Source organism: Triturus cristatus, chromosome 11, assembly GCF_964204655.1.
Source record: "Triturus cristatus chromosome 11, aTriCri1.1, whole genome shotgun sequence".
NCBI classification, from domain to species: Eukaryota; Metazoa; Chordata; class Amphibia; order Caudata; family Salamandridae; genus Triturus; species Triturus cristatus.
In genome coordinates, this window is record NC_140594.1 from 672,522,954 (window position 1) to 672,532,675 (window position 9,722).

Genomic DNA, 9,722 nt, shown 5'->3' on the forward strand with positions numbered 1-9,722 from the left:
TGTTTCTAAAAAAAAACACTAAAGACATAACAACTATTCTCATTAAAAGGTGCGCTCCACGCTTTAAGAAAAAAAACATAAATCGTTTCAATTGCATAATAGTTCGAGAAGCACGTTTTCTGATCCCTACAGCTGACAGCGGGTGGTTAATAGAACTCCTGGCCCGAGCTCAGGGCTTTCGTAACCGCTGTCAGAGGGGTGAACCCTTTCTGAGTGAAAGCATGAGCCGCCGCCGCATGAATTTCTTCTGGAAACTTTCCCTCGTGACACGTGATGATGCAGTTCTGGGACGGAGTATTTATTCCAGCTGCCCCAGAGCGAATCTCTCAGAGCAGCAGGCGCTGGGACTAAGGCACGACTGACTGCCAGAGTCTGAGGGAGCGCGCGAGACGTCCACACTTTTGCCGCGTAAAAGATACCAAGTAAGTCTGCCGCGTTTATTTCCTTCACTGGTGTCTCTGGGGAAAACGTGCATTTTCTGAATAATAAGGAAGCAAAAAAGGGAACAGACTGTTAGTACCAAAAGAAAAATGTAATTTACTCAAAAGTGAAGTTTAAAAAAAGTTTCTGCTATTGGATACAGAGAAAAAAATGTAATTTACTCAAAAGTGAAGTTTACAAAACGTTTCTGCTATTGGATACAGAGAAAAAAATGACACATAGTGGAATCATGTCTAATAACGACCGTTGTTTTTATCTATTAGTATATTTTTCCTGAGACTGGATAGCTCAGCTGTATGAGGTCCAATCTTAGGAACCTTGTTTTACTCCACAGTCTATGAACCCTGACAGGGCCAAATGAGCTTTCATCTTCCTGAGGTCGATAAGTTGCTTGCCAGATTTACTGGGTACTGATAACTGTTCCTAATTTTAATAGTTTGTATGGAAGAACTTAGAAATACAATTACACCGTAGGATAAGTCCCTCGGTTTGTCTATCCTGTTGGGTTTCACAACAGGTACCTGCGTTTCATTTTCTCCCTCTGTGAAGAGTGAACCCACAATTGATGTACAATGATCCGACATATGCAGGATAGCTTTTCAATTGGCTAAAATCTGAGCACAACAAGCTTGCAATGCAAGAGATTTCAGATCCTGTTTTAAGTAGGCAGCATTTAATACAAAGGCGCTGGCAGTAGGGGTGCTACAGCACCCCCAAAATAAACATGCTGGAGTCCAGAAGGTGAAGGAACAATAAAGATGCCTTTAAATTTGGTTATTACCTTATCACGTGTGCTATGAGTTCAAATACAGAGGTCAAACATCAGGCAATGTCTTGACAAATTGCTGCTTATTCTTTTAACATGGAGCACATTTTTTTTTTTTTTGTAATTCTGAAGTGTGATAGAAACAAAGTTATTAATAAGATCTAAACAAAGCAAGCCATTTTTATCGGTGATGTGCATATGAAAAGTATTTGCCGAAGCCTAGTTTCCACATAATATCTTATGTGCAATATATAGTTTTATCAGTTCAACTGCAAGTTAGTGCAAATTTTGTTACCATTTCAACGGAAAATATGCTGTCTGTGAATGACAGTGCGCTACCACACTATGCTGTAGTAACATATTTAGGGCCACTGTAATGATTTCATTGTGCAGCAGCGGCTATTTCCTCATTATTATAGGTTTGACACATAATCCATCATCTGATGCATAATCTGCATATTTCAACAACAAAAACTTGTTTATAACTCAAACGGTTCAAAAGTTACTAAAAAACAGTGGCACGTGTTAGCGCACAGCGAAATGCCTTTTCCAGAGGTTGACTGGTCACCTTTCTGTTGCTTATTGCTATATGTGGGTATTAAACTGGTACTAATGAAGTGCACCCAATGCCCAGACAGTGTTAACAAGTGTAAAAAGCACAAGATTATGAAGTAATACTATTAGGAAATGTGCCGCATTGCGACGCATAATTTGCCTTTTCTTGCTGCATAATTTACTCAACCCTACTGCATAATTTGCCCCTCTCCTGCCACATAATTCCAGTGGCTCTTAACATATTTCTGCTTCAAAATGCACCAACAACTACGTACCACAACCTTACTCCTCTCGTGCTAAATTGACATGGCTCTTGTGCGGCAATCGTTTTTTGTGTTGCGTTTGGATTTTTCACAATCCCTGTGACTTCAGTGATGTAATATTGACGGCAGCACCCCCACTCTGAAGATTGTTCCAGCACCACTGATTTACCATCACACTCTGAAACTAAGAAGGTGTTCCTGTAACATACACAATACAATTCAAATATATCATGACCCAGTGGATTCGTTTTAAGGAAAATTAGGGAAGCAACATCAAAAATATGAACCGAATTAATGAAAATGACTGTCTTTTATTTCGTGCACGATTTTTACAGCTGGGACAGGGAAGTATACATAATTGTCATGCATTTTAATATATACCTTTTAAAATTGGTTTCCACCATATTTATGCCTTTGAACAGCTATTTTGACAACTGTTTTATGGTTTTGGTAACATTATGTCAAAGGTGATAGGAGCACACACTATTATAGAACAAAAAATACCTGCTGGTCGTTTGTGAATGGGAGGGAGTCTCCCAAAATGCCCTTTTCAGTTATGCAAATTTTACGTAAATTTTCGTGCTATGCTGTGTTGTAAATGAAAATAAAAAAGCTCCAAAATCCACTCGTGCACAGGATGGGCGAGGAGGAGGTGCAAACTTTTGGCCTATGCCTGGTAATAAGAGGTCCTCATAACAAGCAGCCCTGATAAGGGGGAGCAGGTGTGGTCTAACCGTGTGAGCTGCTAATCTTATAACTGGGGAACCAGGCTCGTGTTTTGTCCTTGGCTCGGTAGTCTGTGATTCTGGCGAAATCACTTAATCACCCTGTTACTTTAAATAAATAAATAAAAAATGGTGAATCTGATGTTCTGTTATGTAATTGGGTGCTCGTGGAAAACTCTCTTATACAAAAAAACTGTGCTCCAGGAACTTATCATGATGTCACAACAGTAGTACTGGCATATCTCAATTTGTCTGTGTTCTTTAAATGCTACACTCCCAACTATTCCCATTTCTTACAAAGAACAGCTTCAGCACTTCTTGGTAAAGTCATTGCGCCTGATTCACAAAGGTAAACTGAGACGAAACTCTAACTTTACGTCTTTCGGTATTCACAAAGGGCATTTACGAGTAGTAAAGTTAAGCTTTTGCATCGGTTTAATTTACGTTTTCGTCTCAGTTAACCTTAAAATCAAAACTTGAGTTAAACTGAGACAAAAGCCTAACATTACGAGTCATAAATGCCCTTTGTGAATACCGAAAGTAGTAAAGTTAGATTTTCGTCTCAGTTTACCTTTGTGAATCGGGCCCATTGTGTTTTTAGAGGGACAATACCAACGCCTACAGCACTTCATTAACGGACAGTTCCATAAATTGTCTACATGGCTGGTCTACACTTAATGGGACTGCACTAGCACTTACCGGCAGGTTGCTCATGATTTTAATAAGACAGTTACATCACTTTTCTACAAGAAAGTGAGAAAGTTTCAGTACTCATTTGCGGAACTGATATAACGAAAATAGGACAGCATCATGCTTCTTTGCAAAAAAGCGATTATTTAGTGACTAAGAATCTCTGTCTCCCATTTCCAATGTGTTGCTTAATCAAACATATAGAATAATGTAAATGTTTTAATATTATGTCACACGGAGGAAACAGCATGTATTGCAGACAGCAAATTTTTTCAAACACAAATTACATTTGTCAATAGTTGATATTAATTTCATGAAATATCAAAATACTCCACCGTACCCTTTTCCCCATTTCATACTCTGGGGAGAGATTTATCAACACTCAATGCTAATGCAAATTCTCAATATGTGCTGCAAAGCAGCATTAAGTGCTGATAAAGCATTGACTTTCGAGTGCAAAATACTTTTGAGCTGTAAAGCAGCCAAAAAAGTAACCACGAGCTTTACACTACTTTGTCCTACTGTACATCTTAGAGGTGTCCCATGGTTGGTACACAGGCATTCCCATGCATATGCATGAATTTGATGCAGAGCCCTATCTACTCACAAGGGTAGACAGGGCTTTAAGCCAAAAAGCACACCTTGTTGACAGACAATAACAAAAAGAAATGGTTTTATTTCTCCTAACTTTTCACCCATTGCATTTGTGCTGCACTGTACAGCACACATACAATGTGGCAAAGGTTTTTAAAAATGTCTAAGCACAGCATTTTCTACTAGATGGGTACCTCTCCCTTGTTATATGCCTGTGTGGCTCGGGCCTGTAACTCAGGTTCAGGACCGTTGACAACTGCTATATTATGTTGAGAGCTCAGTGAAAACAATTGAGTAGCCCTGGGTTTATAATGGCTGGTATAAGTCTAGAGCTCCAATGTTCCATTGTTTTTCCCTTCCTAATTTAGAACATTCTACCCTCAGTGGACGGAATGTTCTAATAGCCTTACGGCCCTTCTGCCTCGGAATATACCGGTCGATATAGGCCTTCTCCCTCGGGTTCAGGGCCTTTAATAACTGGTATAACTCTTGGCAATAGGCTATAGTAAATCTCTCTACAGAAGTTTTAATGCAATCACGCTCAAAAAACTTGAAACATCCAGTTTAGTGCCCTTTTGCTCTTTGATGCTGGACAGGATTGTGGTGACTCTGAGGTGGCCATGTTGTTACCTCTCCAGGACAGTCATCACGAGTGATAGAAGGAAGACAAGTAATACGTTTAAATGACAAACTGGTACTTGACACCGCCTCAGCAGCCGCTATGTTTCCAAAGCAGTGAATGAAGACCACTTCAGAGGGGGAGCAGGCGAAACTGGTGGAGCTCTGCTTCTATCCATCCCTGAACCTGCTAGAATCTTCTTTGTATAGAAAGCTGAGTCACAGACTGAGTGACACGCAGAGAAAATAATGTTAACTTAGTGCATGAGTGAGTTCATGCAGTGCTTAATTTGTAACAAAACAATAAGTGCCAGCGCCCTCGTCATGGGGCAGCTGCTGCTTGTGATACCCATTACCCCTGTCAGTGCTGGCAGTCACAGTTACAATACAACTACTAACCATCACGCTCCTACAAGTGTGACTATTCAGACTATAAGAATGGCTTGGGCAGCAGGTATTTGTCATGTGTTGTTGTATATTGAACGAATAAACAACTTTAGTTGTCCTCAGCTCTAAATTAGATATACAGCGCCACCATGTGGCAGATTATCATAAATCCTGGTGTTGACAATTAAGTGCTGGTGCTCAGCATCAGGAACCATCTCAAATTAAGCACTGAGTGCCTATCTTCTTTCCATCTCGCTAATGTACCAGCATGTGTGTACACTGACTGCTCATACAGTGTGCAGGTATGTAATGGAGATCAGGAAAACTCAAAGGAGGCAATGCTGCGCTTCCCAGTGAGAGCTGTCCGTGCGCCATGCAGGAAGACTGTCAGAATAATTCCCAGATCACTCAAGCAGCGGCGTCTCTAGAGGATGGCCTGACAGGGCCTCTTCCCCACTTCTATTTGTCCTGCGCCCCCCACCCCCTCCCCTTGTGACCCACCACCACACCTGCTCAATGTACCAAGAGGCGATACATAAATAACAGGCACCGCACTTTGCCACATATATTATTTGCCCAACTACATTTCATTGCAAAGCAGTATTTTCTTAAAATGTTAAATTTGACTTTGTGTGAGTATAGCGTCAGGCTGGACACTTGTCTTTGCAGTTTGGGATGCTGATATTATTTAATTCTGCGATAAAGCACTGCAATCCATTTCTTCGAACACACTGTGGTCCGTACCAGTGCTTAATTTGTAAAATATGAAATGCCAGGGCTCTGGCCTGGAGGCCACTGCAGCTTGCACCCCCCATCGCCCCAGTCATCGCTGCCAAAAAACTACTAACCATCTCTCCTGCATGTAAATGCGACAGTTCAGATTATTCCAGGTTCCCAAAGCTAAAGGAATGGCTGGGGAGGCAGGTCTGAGCAATTTTTTAATGTACATTGTTTTCCTGAACAACCGTTATACTGCTCATCTCTAAATTACATGAGCAGCGCCACCTTGTGGCAGACTGCCCTAAGTGTGGTGTTGACAATAAGGTGCCGGTGCTGAGCACCTGGAACCAATTAAGTGCTGGTGCTCAGCACCGGAAGGCACCGGCTCAAATTAAGCACTACCTGTTCTTTACGTTGCATACGAGGTGAACCAGGAGTGTGGTTTTGTCATATATATATATATATGAATATTCATATATAGACACACACATATACAATGCAGATTTAAACATTTTAACTAAGAGTATGTGTTTGTGTATTTAAAATCATTGTAGGTGGCACCACCAGTTTTATCTGTGGTCAATAGGCACATGCCTGGAGTCTCCCCTGCTCTGTGCTAAATATGCTGTTCTGGATAGAGGAAAGCTGTAGGATCATGGGCCCACCGCCACAGACCTTGTGTTCATGAGTTTTTTTATTTTGCCAGTACTGGGTGCACTATTCATGTCTGGACTGAGATATGCTCCTCTGATGAGCTATAATGAGCGTTAAATTGTAGCTGGTATCCCAGAGTTCTTTTTTAATTTGCATATTTTATGCAGAGAGTCAACCTACGTTTAGTAGCGTGTTGGTTACTTAGTAACGTTTCATTTTATTACCTTTCTTTCAGGTTAAAGAGAGGATCAATGCTGGAGATGGATAACCGGAATGCCACAGAATCCACCCTGGCTGTGGGTGCTGACGCTGAGCTGGTGAATGCTGGGGGCAGCTCCAAGGACAGTAACGAGTACCTCTACATTCTGATCGTCATGTCTTTCTACGGGATCTTCCTGATGGGGATAATGATGGGCTACATGAAAAACAAGCGGAAGGACAAAAACTCCAACCTGCTGCTTCTCTACAAGGACCAGGAGAGGGAGTGGGAGGAGGCCTTGAAGCCCCTCCCCGCCACCCCCGGGCTCAGGTCCGTCCAGGTGCCCATGATGCTCAGCCTCCTGCAGGAGAGAATGGGCCCGGCGCTCTACTGCTCCGCCTGCACGATGGAAGGCAGCAGCCTCAGCTCGGAGTCCTCCTCCCCGGAGGTCCACTTCACAATCCACGAGGAGGTGATGGACGGCGAGACCGGAACTGCGTCAGAGGCGCTCCTCCACGAGAGCAGCGACGAATCCTCCCGCACCTTCCGCCAGGTTTCCTAGCACACCCCGCGCGCGGCCTTTGAAGAATAGCGCTGTCAAGCTAGAGGAGCTGTGAGTGGGTTGAGATATTGGGAACTCGCCGTGCTCTGTCCCGGCGCTGCTGCTGCCCCGGGAGAGGCCGTCTGCGGGCGGCATTGGAAGGAATACTAATGTATGTGAAAGCTGCAGAAGTTGGGACTTGAGGGATCACATTCTGAATCCTAGAGACTGCGAGAACATGTTTTGCATATTCAGTAAAATGCAAAGTTAGAGGACCTTTTGGGGAATAATTATTTCGAAACCTACGATATTTTGGAAAGCCTTCCAAAAAACTGTCACTTCTCCGTGAGTGAGCAGTGCGGTTTGTTAAGTGTGTTACGCTATAGGTATTTAAAACATCTGTGGTTTGCAGCAGGTAGAAATGCTTTTATTAAGTAAAGCTGCAGGTACCTGTAGATGTCAGTCTGCTTAAAAATGGCACTCGCCATTCTCGCCATACTCGCTTCATTTCCAGGGGGAGTGAAGGCTGATGTGTTTATGCGGTAAAGCACAAGTAAGCATATCGCCTTAATAAACAAAGTGAATACTAGAAATATGAAACCCAGCTTTAGCGACCCTATTTCCAGTGTGTAAAATTTGAGGTCTGTGTGACTAGTAACCTCTCCTTCAGGAATTCAGCCTCAAGCGGCTACATCGGAGCCGAGCCTTGTAGCACCCTGCCTGTGACAAACACAGTCACGAGCCATATATGCTTGAATGTATGTCAGAGTGGCCTCTGCTTCTTCTATTAGTGACGCCCACCCACTCGAAGGAAGGCGGCAGATAATAGAAAGGCGCGAGGCCCCCAAAGGTCGAGCAAGTCCACTGGACAGCAGTGGCTGTTTAATGTTTGGGTGAGGATGTGGACAGGAAGTGAGCGTGGCGACACCAACAAGCGTAGATCGGGCCAAGGTGAGAGAACCGTTGCCCCAGAAGTAGAGGGAAAGTGGGTAGGGAAGGACCAATTTAATAAATAATTGGTTAGCATTTCACGGAAAGGTGTCATCTTTTGAGTGTTGTTGACAATTGAACAGCAGGTCCCCCCCCCATCTCTGGTACGGTGGTATGAACCAAAGTGCCCCCTCAGTTTCTTTATACTCAACTCAGCAGCGATACTAAAGGGTCACTGTACGAACCCCTACTTTTCAAGACATGTCGTCCTAAGAGTGTTGCTACAGCACTCTTGAGGCAGAGCAGAGCTATCAAACGATCACATAGCTGCCACCTACTTCCATGTCAAGATGGCGGCTTTCGGTCTACAGCAGTTGGAGTGCCGGGCCTTAAAAGGCCCATACATGTAATCCAAAACGAAAACTAGAATTCTCAGCATACTAAAATAGGATTGGCTGAAAGTTGTTCTCATGACACTGAATCAGATGACACCTATGCAACTACAATAAAGTTACAGCAGCTGGGGCGGTCTCACTAAAGGTTTGATGGGGGTCCTATCCAAGAGAAGACAGATCTGCACAAAAAAGCACCGCGAACGTGCCTGATCAAGTGTGTCACTAGACAATTGTATATAAAAATAGAAGACATTTTAAAGTTCCTTAAACGCTTCAATGTGTACAGTGGAACGCGGTGCATATATTGCAGGCGCGGGGGCCTACAGTGAGTCCCTTTGGCCTCGCAGCCACCCTGCAGATGGAAAGATGTCTGAAACCCTGTGTCCTGCATGTTCTCAACAGAAAGGCTCTGGCAGGCCTGCTCCCTGAGGGACGTGTAAGAATGGAAGTTTCACTGTTTGAAGAAGCCAAGAGTTGTTTGGCACTTCGCCTGGAGCGACTTGAATCTTCCAGCTTTCCAGCTGAGACCAACATGTGCGTTGGTCACATTTTCCACTGCTTTAGCCTTTTGTATCGTTTCAGAATCCTTCTCTTTTCTTAAAAACGTTCAAAATTATATTTATGTATATATTTAGATTGAATTATGTATATATTTGTTCAGTGGATCCTATATGTATTTAAAGTTTGCTGCCATGAAAATTCACAGATTTGTATTTAAATAAACACCTTTCTAAAAAAAAAAAAACCAGAATGAATACGTTGTTTTAATACTTTAGTGTCTTTTAGGTGATTAAGCCTTTGAAAAAGCGGACTTTGTGTTAGGGTTGTGGAATGGCCGGGTGACTTCAGGAGGTGGGGGTATTATCCCATGTTTCATGGTGTTAGGTGGAAGTGATGGCTCTGCCAGCATCACTAGTAGTCCCTTCAGTCACTGAGTAATTCAGGGCCTTTGTTAGGTGCCCCTCCACTCTACAGAAACACCCTGGCTTAGCTGTTGATTTATGTTGGCGTTGCACACACAGAAGGCTACATAACGTATATTTGTGAAGTGAATATACACATAGTGGGGCATCTGGGTGCTAGACGTAGAATTATTGATGGGTAACAGTGAATTATGGGCTGGGCCACTGGAATTATGGGATTATGCAGCCGCAGTGATTTTTGTATAATTAGAGTTTTGCTGCAAGGGTGCAAAAGTTATTAAAAATGCAGCAACACGTGTTGACCTGCAGATGAAGGCCCTT

At 43.0% G+C, this 9,722-nt stretch overlaps 1 protein-coding gene across 1 annotated transcript; it reads left to right on the forward strand.

The window, feature by feature from the left end:
• Positions 1-334: 334 nt before the first annotated feature.
• On the forward strand, positions 335-9,223 carry KCNE4 (potassium voltage-gated channel subfamily E regulatory subunit 4). Its single transcript, XM_085634283.1, has 2 exons — positions 335-422; positions 6,649-9,223. The coding sequence occupies exon 2, from the start codon at positions 6,665-6,667 to the stop codon at positions 7,172-7,174; it is 510 nt and encodes a 169-aa protein (XP_085490409.1). The 5' UTR covers positions 335-422; positions 6,649-6,664; the 3' UTR covers positions 7,175-9,223.
• Positions 9,224-9,722: the final 499 nt, after the last annotated feature.